Raw genomic sequence first — 21,345 nt, forward strand, 5'->3', positions numbered from 1 at the left:
TGAGAGCAGCGCAATCTGGTGGGGGTGCGATCTGTTCAAATGAGGTGCTGGGGGTTAGCAGAGGGTTCACCTTTCCCACCCCCACCTGCAGACTCAGAGGACAGAGCAGGTGAACTGGGATGGAGGGGAGAGTGGACACCTGCCACAACCAAATGTACAACGTAATTACAGTTCAGCAAAAGCAATCACTTATATAGTACTTTCATTGTTTCTGTTTATTGACTTCTTTTCTGCAACAATGTTTGTGTTACATCACATCAATACAATCACCAATTTCATCATAATTGAAATATAATGGAAATCGGGAATTTAATCATTTTGGTGACGGAGGAACAGAGAAAAAGGCTCAATATTTATCCACAGCAATCTCACCGCGAAGCACGGAAGGAGATTTGGTGAGATCAGTGAAAAACAAATTGCTCTCCTCTTCAAAAGTGACACAGGGCCCCTCGTTCCAGTTCATTCCAGAGGGGCTAGCCAACCACAAGAAAGGCCAATGAATTAAACAAGATCAAGGCCATGCTTGGGAAAGCTTGCCTGTGAATATAAAATATTTAAGTATCCCCATCACCCCTCCACGTACACACACACACATACGCACGTGTTCTAACATACGTCACAGGGAAAAGGCTGGGATGGGATGAAAAGAACAAAGAAATGCTTTCTGGGGAATAGATGTGCCCTCCTCATCTGAGCACGATGTCAGAGAGCGAAGGAGGACACTGGGCATTGTTCTTGTGGATGGGTAAACAGTTTAACGATGCGCACAAACAGCTATGTGAGGGTTCAGATCTGGGGGGGGCAGAGGTGGGTGGATGGATGGATGGATGAAGAGAGAGGGGAGGGGAGGGGTGGAAAGAGGAGGGCAGCCATAGCCATCTCCAGACATCAAAGCACGGGGAGAGCAATCGTGCTGTATTGAAGCAAAGAAGGGCTGAAAGGCCATAAGGCAATCTGCTTGACGCTGCTGTGTGCTTACACACACACACACACACACACACGCACACGCACACGCACACGCACACGCACACGCACACGCACACGCACACGCACACGCACACGCACACGCACACGCACACGCACACACGCACACACGCACACACACACACACACACACATATGCGCGTGCACACGTACTAAAGCACAAGCACACATCGGGGGAGGGAGGGGGATGTTCAGGAGGAGAGAGACTAGGACACATTTGTGTGTCTGTGTGCTTAAAATGTGAGCAACAATTTCTTTTCTTTGGGGAGCATAACTAGAGTCTTAATTGTGTAGCAAACAATTACCTAGAGTTACGACCCATTCACACGTACACATTGGAGGCTGAGACTGAGACGCCTCTCATTTACTTTGAATGGGGTAACGCCATGCGTTGTTAAACTGAATTGTGATTCTGTTGCTTCGCTTTGCTTGCAGTAAACCAAAAAATACATTGGAGGTGATTTGCGAGGTGTCTGAGAAAACTATCTAACGTTAGCACATTAACAAGGTAACTACGCACAAAGTAAACAGCTTGCTAGAGAAGCTACACAGTGGACAGCAATTCATAGCAGGATGATTGGCAGGTCAACAACCAATCTCGCTACAAACATCTGTTCATCCATGGTACTCTTTTTTTACAAAAACTAAAATAGTCATTAGTGAGAATTAGTGTGCTCTGATTCTCACTAATCGTTATTTTAGTTTAGTCATTAGTGAGACTTAGTGTACTCTAATTCTCACTAATGATTATTTGAGTTTTTGTAAACAAGAGTACCATGGATGAACAGGAGGAGTGTGTGTGTGTGTGATTGTGTGTGTGCGAGAGTGTGTGTGTTTATGTGACAGAAAGAACAAGGGAAAAAAAAGGGTTTGAAATATCCAGAGGGACAGAAACAGAGAACAGAGAGAATAGAAAAGATCCAGCAACCTTATAAAACCCATCCCATAGAGAGACAGACGTGAGGGAAGAGCTTCATTAATTGAGGCAGCGCCGGCCCAATCTCCATCTGATTTAATGACTCCCCGTCCCCCAACCCATTATCAGTGAGACTTGAGAGAGGATAATTAATACTATATATGCCTCTATGTCTGAGGTCATTCTGGTACAGTGACAGAGAACACTTCGGCAAGAACCAGCGGCAACATCCCAAATGAAGGTGATAGTGAGAGGACACACTAATTCTCTTCGCTAAGAGTGGGAACAGAGTGTACTATTAGTCCGTGTGGAAAGGGGGCTTTATGTAGGTGTTTACATAGGGCTTTAAATAGGGCTTTATGTACCTGCTGATGACCGCAGGACATCAGTGTAAAGGTGTATCAATCCATGTACATGAATATTTAACCCAGTTTGTCCAAGGAAAATAATGAATGATAATGAAACTTATCAACGCTCTCATTGCAGGTCGTAGGTTTTAGCACCAGCTATGTAGGCTAGTGGTGAGGTGAGGAGGGAATACAAGGTCTAGTCTATACATCATTATATAGCCAATATATCATCATCATCATATATCAGGTATATGGTTAATTGGACTTTGATTTAAGCAGTACGACATGCTGCCACCAACAGGTCACACCAAGCATGACAAAGTGCAGCCTACTCTGTAGCTAGGAGTCATTAAACAATCTGGTGCCAGATTAGATTCCAGCTCATCTCTGAGGAGTCATTTCTGACTCCATCCATCCCGTCCCCTTCCTTCCTGTCAGCGAGACGAACTGCACTGTACTGTGGCAGGGTAAACAAGAAGGAACTTGAACAGTCAGCTCAACAGTCAGCGGCAAAAAAAGGGGAAACAAGACTGCGTGACACCTCGCCAGCAGAAATGGGTAGCGTGGGATGTTGAACTGAAAATGCTAACGCGTACAAAACACCCAGAGCCATGTTCAAAACACTCTCCACCACAGCTGTTGCTCACTTCTTTACATTTAAGTTCAGGGACAACTGCTGAACAAATGTCAACTATTTCCATGCACTAGTTCTAGTCCCAGATATACTTTATCTGTATTTTTAGTTCCCCTCATTGAAAGGCAAGCAGGGAAGTGTGTCCAGAAGGTACTGGGTGATTGACTGCAGCCCCAGCCAAGACTCACTGATGAAGCCAGCCTATATAGACGCCTTACACATCAGTCCAAATATATTTTTGCTCGGTGCCAGGTCTCAAAAGAGAGCTGTTACGCCGCTGCACTGACAACAAACCTTTTCTATTTTTATCTCCCGGAGTTGAGCGTTTTGAGCGTACCTTTTGTGCTATTTATACATATTTCAGCAGTTGCACTTATGTAACCTACCGGCACCCTAGCCAGAGAGAGGAGTTGTTAAAACTGATCAGACCAGCATCCCGGAGCTAAACCAGAAGCGAATGACTCATAAAGAGACCTTACATGACGCTTGGTACTGACTTTTCTTTTCCCCAAATCACTTACAGTGGTGCTAAAAGTCAAAGCACTGTTAATGAACAACCATAAATTAAAAGACAAGGCTAAAGTGTGGAGACCTCCACTAATTCAAAGGAATGCTATTATCCATTGTGAATCTGAGGAGTCCACATTAGCATTCTTCTGAAGGTTGAATGTGCTTCCTTTTTCTTTAAAGGTACAGTCTGCAATTCTGGTGAAACGTTGTTGATATTTGAGCTCAACAGCCAATCAAATTACACCCCTCCCTTCCGTGATCCTAAAGCAACGTGTTGATTTTTTGTGAGCGCACACACAGGATGGACAGCTAGAGAACCGCAAGGAGCAATTAGTTGAATTTGAAAAAAAAGTGTGTTGAATTAGAATCGCGGAATGCACCAAACAGTGTCCTGAGTTGAGTTGGGCCGGGCTGGTCTAAGCTGGGCTGGGGGCACCCATCCTGTTGGTCTGGTCCACTTGCGGGCAGAGTGTAGGCGTAGGTGGTAATGGTCAGACGCCAGACGCTGCCAGCCAGCCCGATAGATAGCAAGTGAGTCAAAGCGTTCGGTCCAGTGAGTCTTAATTACCCCTTAAGGCCGAGCTACACTTCTGCAGACACGGCTTTGCGTAATACGGACACGGACATGCGCATTGGTGTCCCAAGTATACTTGTTTTTGTGCTGTTGCAGACAAGCGTATACGGACAGGCTGAGCACGTGTGCACTATGACCTCATTGCATCTAAATTTGCGTCATCCGCACCATGCGGAGACCATGTGTAAACCGCAGGAGTATACCAAACGGTCTAGTACTCTCTGCCTGAAGGTGCTCATAACCAGTGCAGAAAGAGAGTCAAAGACAGAGAAAGAGAGAGAAAGAGAAAGACATAACTAAGATAAGTGAGGATAGTTCTGTGATACTCTATGAAGGCAGATCAATTAGCAAAGCTAGCATCCTGGACGGTATCACAGAGGTTTCAATGACTGCTGGGAAAAAAATCTGGGGAAAGTTTCACAAAAGTACCACCAGCCCTCCCAACAGGCCTCATGTGATCATGAAATCACCACCAGGCACAGTAACCGACGCAATCTATCAAAGAACAAGCACAGGCCACTGGGAACCCCCACTGGGCACAGTTAAAATCTAACAAAGAACAAGGATGCACCCCCTCAGTCATAATGTGCTGTGTTGTGGTGCTCATCACAGTATAATTAAAGACTCATGTAGTGTGTGAGTACAGATTTAGGGAAAGCACACTTGCGATCGTGCAAGCAGAACTGATTCTACTGGGGCACAGTGATGGCTTAACACTGACCACCTGCTTCCAGGTTTAACACTGTGGCAGTGAAGGAGTGGATGAGCGAGCATCCCACACACATCCCAACCAGAGACATGAGAGTAGACAGAAGCTCCACCTCAGGGGTCACTGCGCCTTGCTCGCCCTAACCCTGACAGCAACCCAGTTTTTTTGGGGGGGGGGGGGGTTTGTCTGGAGGGGTAACAGTGACACATCCCGCTGTGGTGCGCTGTTGAGTCTGGATGGCAGGGGAGCGCTTCTTGCCACAGCACTGCCAGAAGGACACCACAGCAGGAGGGATGGCCCACCCATCCATCTGTCCACCCTAAAAAAATGAAGCCTGTACTCTCCCCAAAGCTGAGAATACACCGCACAAAACTTGCATGCAAAGCTGCATGCAGTCAGTAGTCGCATATGTATAGAACACAAAGAGAGTTCTCTCTAAAATTCTTTCTCTCAATCCACCTTGCATCAAAAACAGCCGAAAAGCATTTACCTCTTCATGCTACGTCTAGGACAGCTTGTTTTGCTTTAGCCTAGTCAGGGCTATTACCCAGCTAGGGGGCCTTCAAGCAAAAGGGCTCCTAAATAGGTTTCTCCCTGAGTCATTGGAGTGGGTAATTGATATGCATAGACAGAGGTACTGACTCAATGAGAGCTCCTACAGACACTGCAGTGCTTTCCCACCGGGATTTCAAGGGCACGGACGGCCGGCCTTTCGGCAAAAACATACAGTTAGCCCATTGCATGACCCAGAGTGCATCTGAGAGCTCAGACACAACAGATGTGAGGTCAGGACTGCAGGCTCAGAAGGGGGAATCACAGAAAAACAGCTTCTCATGTAACGTCTGAGCTCCACTTATGGTCTCTTTACAGTGAGGTACCTCAGTGTGCCATTTTTAAAACATAAATGCATCACAGTGCATCAGAGTTGGATGGTACTCCAGTGTAAATGTGTGTGAAATCCCTAAGTGTTGCTCTTAATATACGCTGTGAAATAAGGTAAAAAAAAAAACAAGTTTTTGCATTGCACAACATGAAAACAAAATATATACATAATGAAATCCAAGATGCGTGCATGCGGTGTAATGTCTGCATGGTGATCAATGTGCCACAGAAATGCTTGGAGTTCTCAGTTGGTATAAAAACCCAAGACTGATGTCACACTGTCAGTTTGCTTGCTCAATCACATTTTCCCAGGGGGAAAAAAACAAGATCAAGTTAGCCCACAGGCCTCCAGATACTTGCATTCAAATGAATCACTGACCAACCAGCATGACTCTGATCACCACAGAGTGATGCTACCTGTGAAACTTCATGGACATCTGTAAGCAAGACAAATCTTGGCTTTCCCAAAAATGTAGCTGCCAATGTTGCCCAACGCAATGTACGCCTGTGTGTCTGGCAGCACTTGAGTCCATATCACATGCTCCTTCCATCCTTGGTTTTGGTTATGAAAGAAACACCTGATATAGAATGTGCACTGTGCTAAGACGCTGAATAGCCCCTTTGACAGGTCTGTGTGTCTACCTGTTGTTCTGCAGAGCAGATGCCCCTGAGGTGATTTCCATTTCTGAGATTAGATTCATTTTTATTCATGAGTTTAGTGTTTTGGATTACCTATGCTGTGTGGCGGTTCATGTGGAATACCCTTCATATGATAATTCCTTTCATCAAGTGAACAGGCGCACCTGGTTAACAAAGGAAAATGCAATTACAATGACAAAGGCCGGGCTGATTCTGTTGTGATTACTGTTTTTGGCACCTATTCTGACAGATTATTTTGTCTACACTGATGTCAGTTTCACAAAATATAGACCTACATTAAAGACTTGGATGCAAAGTTAAAATATCTGTTCAGAGTCAAGAGGAATTACCCAACGTTGCCCTACAAGGCTATCTTAAAATGTAATCTAGTTTTCAGGCATAAATAATAAACAGATTTGCACCTATCTTTGTGGAAGCCCTAAGTAGATAACAGGCTATTAAGTGGAGCATCTGAGCGTTGCAAAGAAACAGCCTAGTTTATGAGATTAGGCCAATTTGACCCGAACGTGGCTTCCATATCTCGATCATGCAGATTCAGAATATGTTTTGTTCCTCGCTACCGTTATTGTATTTATACAAAGTCTGTTGACAATACATCACCTTCGCAATGAAAAATAACGGCTTAAAACAGGTGTCGCCTACCTAGATACCACTGAATACACGTCTAAGGGATTCGTGCCGGGGAAAATGACGTCAGTATTGTTACTCACCAGCTTTGTCTACAGCAGTCTGCTAACGGTAATAGTCGACTATTCATGAAATAGACATTTCCTAAAGTTCGACTTTTGTATGAACATGCTCACAATGTTGCACTCCTTTTGTTACAATAACTTCGGCTGGCAAATTGTTTGGAACAAAATAAATTAGAGAAAAAACGCTGTTGAAAAGCGCACTAGCATAAAGGCTTGAAACTCACCCAGACCACTTATTTCTTGCCGAATGTTGAGACGGCTTCTTTCGTCGGCAATAGCTTTTAACATTTGCTGAAGAGACTGATCCAGGTCACCGTTTTCCTCTTCCACTGTCCCGTCTGTCTTACAATTACTCGGAAAGGATGCCATCCCCTCTCTGATCGCATGACAGTCCTGCTACAGAGCAATCACCTAGGAGGGAGAAACACTCCACGGCGAGGTGTGGTGGACGGGGACAGGAGATCCCCCCTGTAATAACAAGAAATCCCTCGAAATGTATTCCTCAAGATATCTCATGTAGACGTATTCCTCTCTCGCTCACTGCAACACTACAGTAATGACAATAGTTTTGGAAGGCAGTTCCAAAACATAGACGAGAGCTCACTTCCGTCTGCCGTATAAGATCAGCTGGAATTGCGACGGGAACACCCCTCGCACTTCCTGTAAGGGAGGACAACAGCGACCGCTTAAAGGGCAAGATACAACATATAAAGTAAAATATTATATTTCTACCGATGTGACAATGTGGACATGTCCCGGCACACTCAAAACCGGTATACCGTGTGAACATGCAGTCAAATTATTGATAAATATTAGTGGACACTAACTTGACACACTAAACCAGAGTGAGTGTTCCTTTACCCTCGCCTTCGGGTTGATGTTTGTCACTGCAGGATGACTGAAGCACGAGGTGATGTTGTTGAGATCACGCGCCAAGATACTTCACAATCGCACGCGACTTTCTTTTGCAATATCCTTAGGGATAACATTGTGATAACACCCACACATATTTCTTGTACGTAAATGCTGTGTTTTGCATTTAATCCTTTAACCAAATTGAATTTACTGTGAATTCTAAAACTGTATGTAGGTAGGTAGGCTAAACTACTCCCAACACCGGTATGTCATAGTTCCCCGGGTCTCAATTTGTGATATTAATTTATAAAAGTGGGGGGGGGGGGGGGGGGGGGGGGGGGGGTATTTTGTGTAATAGCTGGATTATGCTCCTTTGACTAAGTTGTTTTCATAACACACTAAAAGAAGATCAATCATGACATGACATAGCTTAGTTTTGCAAAGGAAAATAACTTCACAGAGAATCTTGCGAAACCACCATTGCTGATTAGATCACTCTCTCAGTAGAGCATACATTTCATTCCAGGTAAGGACGTGGTTCGGACTATTCTGGGAATAGCAATCCCTCAAGGTTCTGTGGCTCACCGTGCCGCGGTATGAACGACCCCCTGATTCATCACCTGGGTTTCTGCCTTCATCCCCACTGCGCTGTGGCTATCACATAGATATACCAATCACGTCAGCTCCCATGACTTTAGTGATAACGGGATGATGTCATGTTCTAAGAGGGAATACCAGGGAAAGTATTTCCAACAGGTTTTGTCTAGTTAGGCCTACTCACGCACAGCAAACGCAGCTATGTTAATTCACATAGATTATTTACTTTAGTGGAATTATCATAGTCATGCACTATATATATTTATATCTAATAAGCAAAACAATCAGTAAATGGACCTCTTCTTTGCTGAGAGAACATGTTTGTTTTGTCTTTGTAAATCTAATATGGCAATCCTAAAGAGCAATTTCTCTTATGACAATGACCAGTCGCTCTGCCCTTATTTAAAATCAAATTACTTCAGATGTGTGAATTAGACATGGTTAAACGTGTCTAACAAGGTGAATAAGTTACTTGGTCGACAAATGTGTCTGTTTAGCAAACACTTAAACGAGCTGTGAGTATGATGAACAAATGTACCTGTCAGCACTGACAAATTCTAACTACAATAATAAAAAAAAATGACTTGGACATGGTGGCACCATAAAAAAAAAAAAAGACTAGAGGTCTTGGATATAATGTTTTTTATTGAAGGTGAAAATTAACACACCATGGTTTTACAATGTTCGAAGATGTCTATGTGCCTTATGGTTAAAGTAATGTTATCTGAACAGCGGTTGTGTGCAAAATGTCAGATGAAGCCTCGCCGAATATCTGCAGGCCTGTTCCCTGACGGTCTCATTGACCGCCGTCCAATCGGCAATCCAAATCCTGGGTCCTGACCAGGCAACGGACCAATGGGGTCATAGCGTGGGCGTGGCAGAAGGCCATGGGGAAAGCCAGGCCTTTGGTCATATTCTCCACCAATGATGCCCGGGGGGTACAGGGGCAGGGGAACTGGAGGTGTGGGCAGGGGGTGAAGGGGGTATATGGGAGGGATGTGGCAGGGGTGACGGCTGGGCTTGAAGCTTCTCATCTCCTTGCGCTGCTTAAATCTCGTTTTGTAAAGCTGTGGGTTTAAGAGAATAGACAACTTTTTCAGAAATGGACAGATTGTCAGTTCACATTCACATTTAACACAAGATGCAGTCATTCAATGCTTGCCTAATATCAGGTAACTCGATCAAGTCAAAGTTGGCTGTTTTTGCTTAAGTATGTTGTCACTGTAGGCACCAGGGATAGAACAATAGACTAGAAGAGCAATGCACTAAACAACACACTTTTTAATATGAGTTAAGAACACTAGAATTTCAGGTAATTTTGCCAATCAATTGACATAACCCGGAGCATTTCTGTAATGCGTAATTTATGCTACTCCGATTTCACGGAGTCGGACACAGGGAACGCCTCTCCGATTTTAACCGCTCTCTCCGAGCACCTCGGAGAGGCTGTCGTGCGCCTCCTAACTTTTCTAACTATCCCGTACGAGAGCCCCTCCGAGGTTTGCTCGGAGAGGGCTCGGAGTAGTATAAATTTAGCTTAAGTGTATTCCAAGCTCTTGTAGTTGCTTACCTCCTTCCAGTCTGTATCTCTGGGTTCTGTCCGCTGGCTGCTCCAAGCTATGGGAGAAATTAATGTAGGGTGTCACTTCTTGATCGCAAGATAGGATTCTTCTGGTCAAACACTGAGCATTTGGGACCAGAGCACCTTATAGATAGTCGTATGTATTTCCTACACGTCTGGGTATACACTTCTGTTCTGTGTGTTACATCAACTTTGGGCTATTCCTTTCCGTCTTGATAATTTCTGAATCATTTCTGAATCTGTCATTCTATTCATAACATTACAGAGTAGAGCTGGATATCGCCACCAACCCCACAGTACGATACATATCATGATACAGATGTTGTGATACAATACATCACGAGATCACATAAGTATCAATCAAGATAGTACTGCTGAAAGTAATTACCTGATATTTATGAAAAAATGAATACATTTTTTAGAAGAACAAATTAAAAGCACATTTAATATGATAGCCCTTAGCATACAAAAAAGACATTAGTCTGTTGCAGTCTACAGGTGCTGAGTAGGAAGTGCATTCATATTAATGACCTGCAGATACCGGCGGTGAATACATGTATACATAATTAATTAAATCACAATACAAGAGGTCAAAGTACTGATACAGTATAATCAAAAATAGTATAGCAATCCAACAATAGACAGTCATATTAGGATAGCTGTATTACACAGTCTCCTGTCACTTAACATTCAGGCAGAGTGTTTGACATGCTATTTTTATGTGTTCATCATCAAATTATATATAATCATGCATTCTAAAATTCTGCCACTGCATCAAATACATCTGTATGCAATACAGATATTACATACATACCATAAACTAGACTATACTAGCTGAGATTTTGTTAGCCGATTAACAATGTTGTGCATTTAGGCTATCGGAATGGTCATCTTACCTCTGAAATCCCTGTGAAAGATGTGCCTCCAGAGAGAGGGGTCTTCTGTGGCGCTGCGGAGGTCTCTGCTCACGGCCGAGAGAGCATTCACTGAGGCCACATCCAGCAGCCGCAGTATCCTCAGCAGCATCTCCAGAGGCAGGACCGGTAGGCCAAATAACTCAGGGAGGCCCATTGCTGCGAAAGGAAGCATGGATTAAAACAGTAATCCACTGAGCACTCATCACAACCATGATGCCCTATGTATGTGTAGTCATTTTTCATCTTACATTTAATTTTAATGAATGAACTGAAGCGCTGTACTTATACTTTTTTTTATTTTCATACAATTTAATGCCTACCCGTCACAGTTCTGTTTAACTTTTCCAATTGCGCAATAACACTTAAAGTGGTACATTTAACATCCCCCAAAAATAGAATGCAAAAAAAGGAAAAAGCAACCTCCAACAGCCATTAGCGGACGAGCTGAAGGCAACAGTGAGACACACTTGCTTAACAGATTCGGGATTCATTTGACCCTTAATTTATTTTCATCGGAAGATTTTGCACAACACATTTTATTTTTTCTACGGTAAATATTGTAGCATTAAGAAAGAAAGGGAATTGTAATTGTAAGCAATGGGACATCAAAGAGCTGGTATATAAAATAAGTTGATTCCATGTCTGTTGTGCAATGTGGTTTCTGAAGATCCCATGCCTGTCATAGAGCCATGCGTAGAGACAAAGAGCACAGTACCTTGCCGGGCCGATGCCATCAAAGGGTACACAAGTTGGTCTTTAAAAACACGAGACAGCTTCCTCAAGTCTTTGTAGACAGCTTCCGCATTTTCACCTGATGTCAAAAATATGAATATAAGTAAATGTCATATAGTGAATAATGCATAATATGATGAGATTTAAGTAAGATTTCAGGATATGCTCAGTTATAACATGATCCCTCTTCATCAGCTCAGACCTGCCCAATGTTCTGTCACAAAGGATGATGATTTCAGCTCCAGCTTCCTTGCATTGTCCACCGTGTCATTCATCTTCAAAGTGGCTGCAAATTGAATAATTAAATAAAGACCATCAAGCTGCTGCAGGACATCCAAAGCCATCTGCGTTTTACATAACAGGCAGAAGAGTGACAATTACTTTTGGCAAAACCATATGCTTATGTGACCCTCCGTCCCCTCTACAAAAATAAATTATGCTGCCAGGGACCCATTTTGAATGTAGTTATTCTGAGGAGCATCAGGACATGAGTTCATCTTTCTGCCCTCGATCTTGTCTAATTGTCACAGGAACTAAAATATGTTGAATTCTTGTGTAAAATTAGCACGCTAATTTACTAGCAGACATCAGACCTGCCTTGCGAACGCCAACAACAGCACACTTGGCACTAGTGAATGCTAGCTTGCATTTTAATCCATGCATTTCTCTGTTATATGGCAATGTTGTGATATAAAAGCTGTTCTTTCTTATATTTCCACAGGATTTCCAACCTAAAACATCAAACTACACTATGAATAGGATAGGTGGCTAGTGGGAACGACAGGTGTGTTTATCACTTCTTCACATGACCATTTGACCATCAAAATGAATCTGTGTATGCTATAAAAAAGTAGCTACCTACAATACATTCCTTAACAAATAGTAAAAAAACTACATACTGTTGCTTTAAGTCTTGGGTACTGAGTAGGCCCTCAGGTTGTGAACTCACCATTGGTGACCAGCATTGAGCCCATAGGGACGGACACAACCACGGCCAGACTGTTTTCACAGAGAGGGTGGATGTACTGCAGTCTGTACATGCCCCCTGCTCCACGCCAGCCTGTGGGCATTTCACTGGTTCTTCCCTCTGACCCCTTTTCACATATAGACATTAACATTCCAGTTATGTTTCAAACCCAGTGATTCCACATAATCATAAAGAAAACAAGAATCAAATTTAGAGGCAAAATCTGAGGTGAAGTTTAGGTACAAAAGCTCCCCTGTATTTGTTGGGATTTGATACTTCGAACAACTTTTGGAGCAGTAAGACCTCCAGAGCTAAGGTTGAGCATATGATGAATAGATATGATTGGATGAATTTGACTTAGTGCATCTGAATCAGCCCACCCTGAGTGCCACCTGAATGAGTTTAGTTCCTATGTACAAATTATTCTTCAAGTGAATCTTGATTGTTTTTTCCATCTGCTGTAAAGAGCGCAGAGGAAATCCTCACCTGTGGAAGGAAGCCTGTCTCCAGCATGATGAGGTGCAGAGCCACCATGAGGCAGTCGTTGGAACTGCGGCTCTGGGAGCCATGGTGCAGCAACTCCAGAGAGTGGGGGACCTTTCCTTCCTCTGCCTCACTGCACAGCATGGGATCAGGGATGAAGGGACCTGAGATAGCCTCTTCGTCCATCTCAAGGTCTACCTCAGTGTCTGGGTTGGATGAGCTCCTCTGGCTAGTGCTAGGGCCAGGCTGTAAGGCACATAACACATATATAGAAACTATAGTTTTGAAGTGTTACATATCATGTCAGTGAAAGTCTGTAAGCCTGTCTGTTGAAGTGAGATTTTATGCTAAGTCCAGGTTTAGTACAGGTCTAGAAAACCAAACCAGACCATTTCTATACTCTTTAAATTCAACCAAAAACATAGTGTTTCCTGTAGCCGACAACTGCTTAACACTCATTTTACTTTACATTTATAGAGTACTGAAAAAATTAATTGATCATTAATGTTTTGCCTTTTACATCTCCTTTGCATTTGCAAAGCTTGAGATGAGTCTTCTGAGCCTTGGGCTATTTCAAAACAATAAGAGCTTTGTGTCCTTCTGGCCCTTTTCATCAGACACGCCTTAGAGGACTGTAGCATGACTCAGCAAAATCCCCCCTAAATATAAACACTGCAACCCCCTCATTCATACGGAGTAAGAGAAATTATAAGGGAAGCAAACTTGCACACCTCAGAACTCTTTCATCAAAAGAAATGACAAAAAAAAATCTTTGATCACTTTCATTTACAGGACACCAAAAGCAGCAGTTTTGCTTTCAATTCAGTCTGGAATAAAGTACAGCAGAAAAACTTTTAAACGACTTTGGTAATTGTATGCTTCATTTAAAACACTACAATGAGACAATTGGAGCAGACATTATAAATCTTAAAGGGTTACATTTCAGATGGTATAAATTACTAATTGAACAATCACAGATAATGATTGAGGAAATGTTCCACCAGCCACAAGTCGTGAACTTCCGACATACTTAGGCCTGAGGGTCTGCCGTGTTACACGGTGATACTGTTACAAACATACTATCCCAGATCTTACGTATAATAAGAGAGCATAACAATATTGATTAGTATTCCATTAAACTAAATGTTGCAATACACATGTCTGTTATAAATATAAGTTAAACCTTGTCTGTCCTCTAGAGCCTTACCTCTGCAGAGCGTTGTGGAGGTGTAGATGTGGATGGTTCCTGCATTTTATGGGGGGCCTTGCTGCTGGAGGTGGGCCTCTGTGATGTGGTTGGAAGAGACAGGCCTGGTGCTGGGCACGACTGGGGTAGAATGACACAGATCAGGTCGCCTGAAACAATCCCACAGGAGGCTAGAGTCTGCCCCGTGTCACTGAGAGGCTCCTTTCCATTCAAAGACAGGCCGAACTCTGTGTCTGGACTGCACAAGACACAAAGAACACAACAGGGAAGAGCTATTGTTTGATGATAAATGCACATAATGTGTAGTCTGCAACACCTATTTAGGAGTCAGTTTGAAAAAGTCTGATTGAAAAATGAAGGTACAGCACTGAAAACTAATGTAAATATTAGCAGCACAGGCAATTCCACACCTTTTCTATGAAGGGAAATCTGGAACATTTAATTAATTTCCCCCATAGTATAATAACATTATGATGTCATAGAGTTTGTAGGAGTTTTACTCATTATGCATGATTGACTGCATTATATAATAAGTGTATTCTGCAAATGGATGTATGTTCCCTGAGTCCTACTAGCAGCAGCAGCACTGACCTGATTTCACAAGATGGCAGAAATATTTCCTTGATTTGAATAGTAAGTTCGGTCAGAGTGGCTTGATCTCCTTCCAGGTCCAGACGACTGGTCTGTTTGCCTACCCTAACGCGCAACTTCATACTTTCAGCGTGGGTTGGCCTACAAGACAGAAACAATCGACAAGTTCAGACGCATGTGGAAACTCGAGTCGAATCCAGTGATGTCTATCTGATTACACTAATTAAATGTGGATCAAACTGGTGGCCTTGTCCATTTCCAACTTGTTTGCGAGATTAAGTCTAGAATTGTCGACGCATTAAATTATCAGCTGACTCATCCTGATCACGAGTGAATATTTGCACATAAACAAGTGCATCTGAGCAGCAGCCAACTTCGTTTACACCCAACTCAGCAATGGTTTCGTTTTTGTTTCGAGGGAATTGATACCGAATGCAACAATTGCGTAGAATGTCTAAGAACATTACCCATAAGATGAACCATGACTATTACTATAGCTCGCTAACCTGTCAAAATTACATTGTTTAACCTCTAACTAATAACCAATGCGGCGTGCAACAATAAATATATACACATGAAATATGCCTGTATTAATGTTTCTTCATAGTGAATGTTAGAATGTGTTGTAGGCTATTAAGCAAACCAGAGTTACCAGTTAAGGTATCAACAGCTTGTTGTACGCTGTGTTGACAGCGGTACAGATATCAAGGCGACGATGCACTAGCTAGCTCATGTAACGTTATCCAGATAGCAACTTCTTGCAAGCTGCTTAGAGAAAATCTCTACGATGTACAGAATAAACCCCAGATAGCATGGATGAATCAGTTCACAGATGCAAAAGTATTTTTACGTTGACACCACCCTCGGTTGCCAATAAGCCTCGCTAGCGTTGCGTTCATGGGACGAGTAGTGGATAATAGCTAGCAATAACTTTGTTGACATGTCATAGCTAACGCTGCAGTTAACCTACGGAAAACATGATGGTTTAAAAAAGGTTTGGTAAGAACGATTAACAAAAATCCACAATCATAAAACATCAGAATTATTTTCATTTGTTTAGAACAATGCAAATTGTAAAACAGCATACCTATTTTAAGCGGACACCAATATCAGAAGACGGCTAGCTAGTCTTTCAGCGATGCACAGTATATTGACCCTTATAAGCCGCCGTAGTTGTCGGCAATCGGCATGGTAGTCTACGTAACGCTAGACTGTCATACACTGCAGATTACATTTAGAGATTTTCTGAACTTTCAGTATTAACTAATTTACACAACCAACGAAGAAGCTCAAAATGAGTCGATCATACAATGACGAACTACAATACATGGACAAAATAGGTAAAAATACCTGGAGGATCAAGAAAGGATTCGTTCCCAACATGCAGGTGACGCACCATTCATTAGTTAGCTGGCCAGCTAACGTTGTGTAGCTTCCATGGCTATCGTTAGCTCATTTACAAGCTGGCTAATGTTATTTTACTGTAGGTGGTTAAATAGTAAATTGTCTAGGCTGACAGATTAAATAATTGAATTAATCAGTTCAGTACTTCTGAAAGTTAGCTAGCTATCCTACGTTAGATATGTCTATACATAATTATGCAGCAAGTAGGCTATAATAGTTGTCCTTTGCCATGTCAGTTTTCCCACAGCCAGCCCAAATGCTGCTAACTAAAATTAGTGCTCTGTTTCTGCTTTTATTTTCACCTGATGTGCAGGTCGAGGGAGTTTTTTACGTCAACGACCCACTTGAAAAACTGATGTTTGAGGAGCTGCGGAATGCATGCCGTGGTGGAGGTAAGACAATCTATTTTAGGTTATTTTCTTAATTTATAATCTAATATAGTAGATTGAATTTGCTGTCAGACCTCTTTGACATAATATGTCCAACGATTCATATCACCAGGTGTTGGAGGTTTCCTTCCAGCCATGAAACAAATCGGTAACGTGGCAGCCCTTCCTGGAATAGTGCATGTAAGTCATTGACAGTATCACCAGATCAACTTACTGGAGTGTTGAAAATGCAAGGGTCAGTAATAAGAAACAGCATTATTTGCCTTCCACAGAAGTCCATTGGTCTGCCAGACGTCCACTCGGGTTATGGGTTTGCCATTGGCAACATGGCAGCCTTCGACATGAGTGATCCCACTGCAGTGGTCTCCCCAGGTAAGTGTCCGGCCTGTTTCTCATAACTACCTACAAGTTTGAAATCACAATGCTACACCAGCAGAAGCTTTCATTTCCCATGGTCTCACAGCGCTTTCCTTTTAAAACACACACAGGTGGGGTGGGCTTTGACATCAACTGTGGCGTGCGCCTGCTGCGGACCAACCTAGATGAGGGAGATGTGCAGCCGGTGAAGGAGCAGCTGGCACAGGCCATGTTTGATCACATCCCTGTCGGTGTGGGCTCCAAGGGAGTCATCCCAATGAGTGCCAAGTAAGCATGGCTGCTCAATGAGAATGCTTGGCTTTTAGAGATGTTGAAATTGCCAAAAACAATCAATGATGCTTACTAATGGGGCTGTAAATTCTGAATTTTGCTTTAGATTCTAAAAAAATGTGGAATATATATATATTTAAAAAAAGGTCAGCTCACCTTTTCTTACAGTCTTGTTGGCATTTCAGTTAAGAATCGTGATCAATACCGTTTTACATCTTGTTTTTATGCAGTGTGTCTGTAAACCATAAATGTATTTGACGTAGGGATCTGGAGGAAGCTCTGGAGATGGGAGTGGACTGGTCCCTGAGGGAGGGGTATGCCTGGGCAGAGGATAAAGAGCACTGTGAGGAGTACGGCAGGATGCTGCAGGCCGACCCAAACAAGGTCTCCTCCAAGGCCAAAAAGAGAGGCCTACCTCAGGTACCTCCGCACAACAGTCCACACAGCTGATCACAAGAAGACATGTTTGAAAGATGATTGAGAGATCACACAATTTTGGTAAGAATAGTCCAATGGAGAATAATAGAAAAGGGAGATGGATGTGGCAAGTGTCTTTACAATATTAGCAGTCATTTGTTTGAGCAAAAGGGAAGAGCTGTAGTTACAAAAGGAACCCACTCCTTTGGGACCATAGAGATGACAGAGACCAGTTGAGCTCTATAGTCATAGAACATGCAGTTGAGCTCTATAGGCATAGAACATGCAGTTGAGCTCTAGAACATGCAGTTTAGCTCTACAGTCATAGAACATGCAGATAAGCTCTATAGTCATAGAACCTGCAGTTTAGCTCTATAGTCATAGAACATGCACTATTTACATAATATCTGGTGAAGACATGAATTAATTACGTTGTGTGTTGTAGCTGGGGACGCTGGGAGCGGGTAACCACTACGCTGAGATCCAGGTCGTGGATGAAATCTACAATGACTATGCTGCCAAGAAAATGGGCATCGACCACAAGGGCCAAGTCTGTGTGATGATTCACAGCGGCAGCAGAGGACTCGGCCACCAGGTGGCTACAGGTGGGCACACCCCTCTAATCTCCGCGAATGACCAGTCAGAGGCGTATACCTGAATATTATGATCATGGGTCAGTCAAAAACAATGAAGTGTCCGACAACCTGTACATTTCTGACTCCTACTCTTGTTTGTGTGTATGACATGTCGCCTCATAATATACCTGTCATCACTGTAAAAGAGGAACGGATTCCCAATTGACCCACTTTAGTATAAAAACAGGATTTACTTTTGACATTATCGCACTAGTCTATTGTAGTTTATAATCTCTGTTTGTAGATGTGTAGAACTGACATCTGGTAAACAACAACATGAAAAGAACCGAATAGGATGGACCAATAGCACGTTATTTCCTTATTTATTATTTAGAACTGATATTGTACATTATTGTACATATTGAACATGTATTTCCCTATGTTAGATGCCCTGGTGGCCATGGAGAAGGCCATGAAGAGGGATAAGATCATCGTAAATGACCGCCAGCTGGCTTGCGCCCGCATCGGTTCACAGGAGGGCCAGGACTATCTGAAGGGCATGGCTGCTGCCGGCAACTACGCCTGGGTCAACCGGTCCTCCATGACATTCCTGACCAGACAGGTAGGGTGAAAGTAGGAAAGTTGCCAAAGGTGAAAGGATTCATATTAAGAGAGTAAAACATCTCTTAGCATGCCCTGACTATTGAGAACAGAATTACAGAATTGCTTAAATGTTGATGGCTGGCCCAACTTGGGGAAGAAAGTTTACTTTGGAAACTCAATTTCTGCTACAAATTTAAATATATATTTGTATCCATTCATCCTCACTCTTTTTGACAATTACCAAGTAAGTTCTCGAAATGTCACATCCTCACAGGCCTTCGCAAAAGTCTTCACCACCACACCAGATGATCTGGACATGCATGTGATCTATGACGTGTCCCACAACATTGCCAAGGTGGAGGAACACATGGTGGACGGCAAGCAGAAGACTCTGCTGGTTCATCGGAAGGGTTCCACCCGCGCCTTCCCACCACACCACCCACTCATCGCCGTTGACTACCAGGTGCTCTGCCGGTGTTTGTGCCATATCTTTCAAATACATAGCCATGGTCACCACACCCCATAATAATAAAGCACTTTGTGTGTGTTTTTTCTAACCTTAATTTTTCTTTCCCAATCAGCTGACTGGGCAGCCTGTTCTGATTGGTGGCACAATGGGAACATGTAGTTATGTTCTGACTGGCACGGAGCAAGGCATGACCGAGACGTTTGGCACCACCTGCCACGGAGCGGTGAGTCTTCACCGAACCAGTGACCATTTTTACCATGTGTCATAACTGGCTTTTTTTCTCAGAACATTATTTATGTTGATGCTTTTGTTATTTTACACATATCATACAGTGGTGCATTGTACTGACTGATTTAGGAAAAGGTGTATTAAAATGTGCATACGTGTTTTACTGAGGTCAAAGTTACTGGTTTTTACTTGTGTAGGTTTATTCCCCCTCTGCTGGTACTGTTCATCAGTGCAAATTCTTGTTAAGTAGAAGCTTCCAACTGGTTTTGTTCCATTTACATTTAGTCATTTAGCAGACGCTTTTATCCAAAGCGACTTACATATGTGCGACTTACAATGTATACACATTTTACATTTACACGGATGACACACTGCACATCAGGAGCAATTAGGGGTTCAGTGCCTTGCTCAAGGACACTTCGACAGGGAATCGAACTAGCAACCTTCTGATTACTAAACAACTTCTTTACCTCCTGTACCACTGTCGCCTGTTGTTGTTCCGTAGGGTCGTGCTCTGTCCCGTGCCAAATCCCGCAGAAACCTGGACTTCCAGGATGTGCTGGATAAGTTAGCAGACAAGGGCATCGCCATCAGAGTGGCCTCACCTAAGCTAGTCATGGAAGAGGTAAATGTGAAGGGAATAATGGGGATTAGGGTTGAAGAGGCAAAGACCAGGAGTGTTAATAATAAATTGTTGTATAAGGAAGAGACGACGAATGATCAAGGACGTGAAGGTAGGTTATGTTGTCCCATAAAGACTGTATTAATGTGCGTTTCATTGCGCACTGTAGCAATTCTGTGTCCGCATTGGGCATTTTTCTCTCCATGCAGCAACCTCATTGTACATTTTTGTGACGAAGAGTTTACATTGATCTTGTATTGCAAGCATTTAGATAGTACTACTAAGTACATAAGTACTATTTTAGTTGAAGGCGCAGACAATGAACTCTCTTCTGGATGCTTCAAAGAAGCAACTTGATCATGTCCTTTATGGTTGTACTGGGTGTATGAGATTTCTTTGTTAACTGTTGATGATATGACTGGAGATAATACACCATTTCAAACATCCCCATGGCTTTATTGTGTTGTTTCAGGCTCCTGAGTCTTATAAGAATGTAACGGATGTCGTCAACACGTGTCATGATGCTGGTATCAGCAAGAAGGCGATCAAACTTCGTCCCATTGCCGTCATCAAAGGTTAACGGCTGAGGTCATCCCTAAGGACAATGTGGCAACCAGGTCCCAAGACTGGCATAGTCAACAGGAAGTGAGATCATAGCTGAATTCTTAAGATGCTGTCAAACAGGATGGTAAACAAATGACCGAAAAGCGCCTGCTGAGCATCAAAGAGAGGCTTCTTCCTGCGGAAAGGGCTTCCATCTGTTAGTGATGTCATTCTATCTATTCTCCAACGAGCAAGAGCACAGCTCCACGGATCCTTTCTTTTTTTGGACTCCTCAGTTTTCCCACAACTAAAAGTGGTCAAGTGGCTTCAAGCTTTTCTTTCGATTGTTTGTTTCAGCTGCAAAACTGACAGTTGACTGAGCAGGCAAAAGAAAAAGCTAAAAAAAAAAAATAATAATAATAATAAATTCTAATATCAATGATGTATTGCCATTATTTTCTGCACATTTCGGTGATGATCTAATTCTAAGCAGACATGTTCTCACATCCAATGCACTCTGCTCAGCCCATGTCAGTTATAGATGACTAGGGTCTATGCACGGGATACATTCTTTGTGTCAGAAAGCCTAAAGCAATGGAAGTGGT

The 21,345-nt window shown here is 42.9% G+C and overlaps 3 protein-coding genes across 3 annotated transcripts in view; 1 reads left to right on the forward strand and 2 right to left on the reverse strand.

Annotated features, from left to right (window-relative positions):
- kiaa0930 (KIAA0930 ortholog) overlaps nucleotides 1-7,836 on the reverse strand; it is a 39,508-nt gene extending 31,672 nt beyond the window's left edge. The window contains exon 1 of the mRNA XM_031583286.2: nucleotides 7,136-7,836. Coding sequence (XP_031439146.1) covers nucleotides 7,136-7,280 — 145 coding nt within the window. The 5' untranslated portion in view covers nucleotides 7,281-7,836. The remainder of the gene's footprint in view (nucleotides 1-7,135) is intronic.
- A 1,154-nt stretch (nucleotides 7,837-8,990) lies between these two features.
- On the reverse strand, nucleotides 8,991-16,025 carry fbxo7 (F-box protein 7). The gene is made up of 10 exons (XM_012841374.3): nucleotides 15,930-16,025; nucleotides 14,843-14,983; nucleotides 14,252-14,489; nucleotides 13,048-13,290; nucleotides 12,544-12,688; nucleotides 11,797-11,880; nucleotides 11,578-11,673; nucleotides 10,842-11,018; nucleotides 9,934-9,980; nucleotides 8,991-9,430 (listed from the first exon to the last, which is right to left on the reverse strand). Exons 2-10 carry the CDS (start codon nucleotides 14,962-14,964, stop codon nucleotides 9,113-9,115), a joined length of 1,470 nt encoding a protein of 489 aa, XP_012696828.1. The 5' UTR covers nucleotides 14,965-14,983; nucleotides 15,930-16,025; the 3' UTR covers nucleotides 8,991-9,112.
- Nucleotides 16,015-21,182, forward strand: rtcb (RNA 2',3'-cyclic phosphate and 5'-OH ligase). The gene is made up of 12 exons (XM_031582292.2): nucleotides 16,015-16,229; nucleotides 16,560-16,638; nucleotides 16,748-16,815; nucleotides 16,908-17,007; nucleotides 17,124-17,280; nucleotides 17,547-17,703; nucleotides 18,146-18,305; nucleotides 18,722-18,897; nucleotides 19,153-19,341; nucleotides 19,460-19,570; nucleotides 20,081-20,200; nucleotides 20,670-21,182. Exons 1-12 carry the CDS (start codon nucleotides 16,137-16,139, stop codon nucleotides 20,775-20,777), a joined length of 1,518 nt encoding a protein of 505 aa, XP_031438152.1. The 5' UTR covers nucleotides 16,015-16,136; the 3' UTR covers nucleotides 20,778-21,182.
- The last annotated feature ends 163 nt before the right edge of the window (nucleotides 21,183-21,345 follow it).

The sequence above is a fragment of the Clupea harengus genome, chromosome 16 (genome assembly GCF_900700415.2).
Source record: "Clupea harengus chromosome 16, Ch_v2.0.2, whole genome shotgun sequence".
In the NCBI taxonomy this organism is placed as follows: Eukaryota; Metazoa; Chordata; class Actinopteri; order Clupeiformes; family Clupeidae; genus Clupea; species Clupea harengus.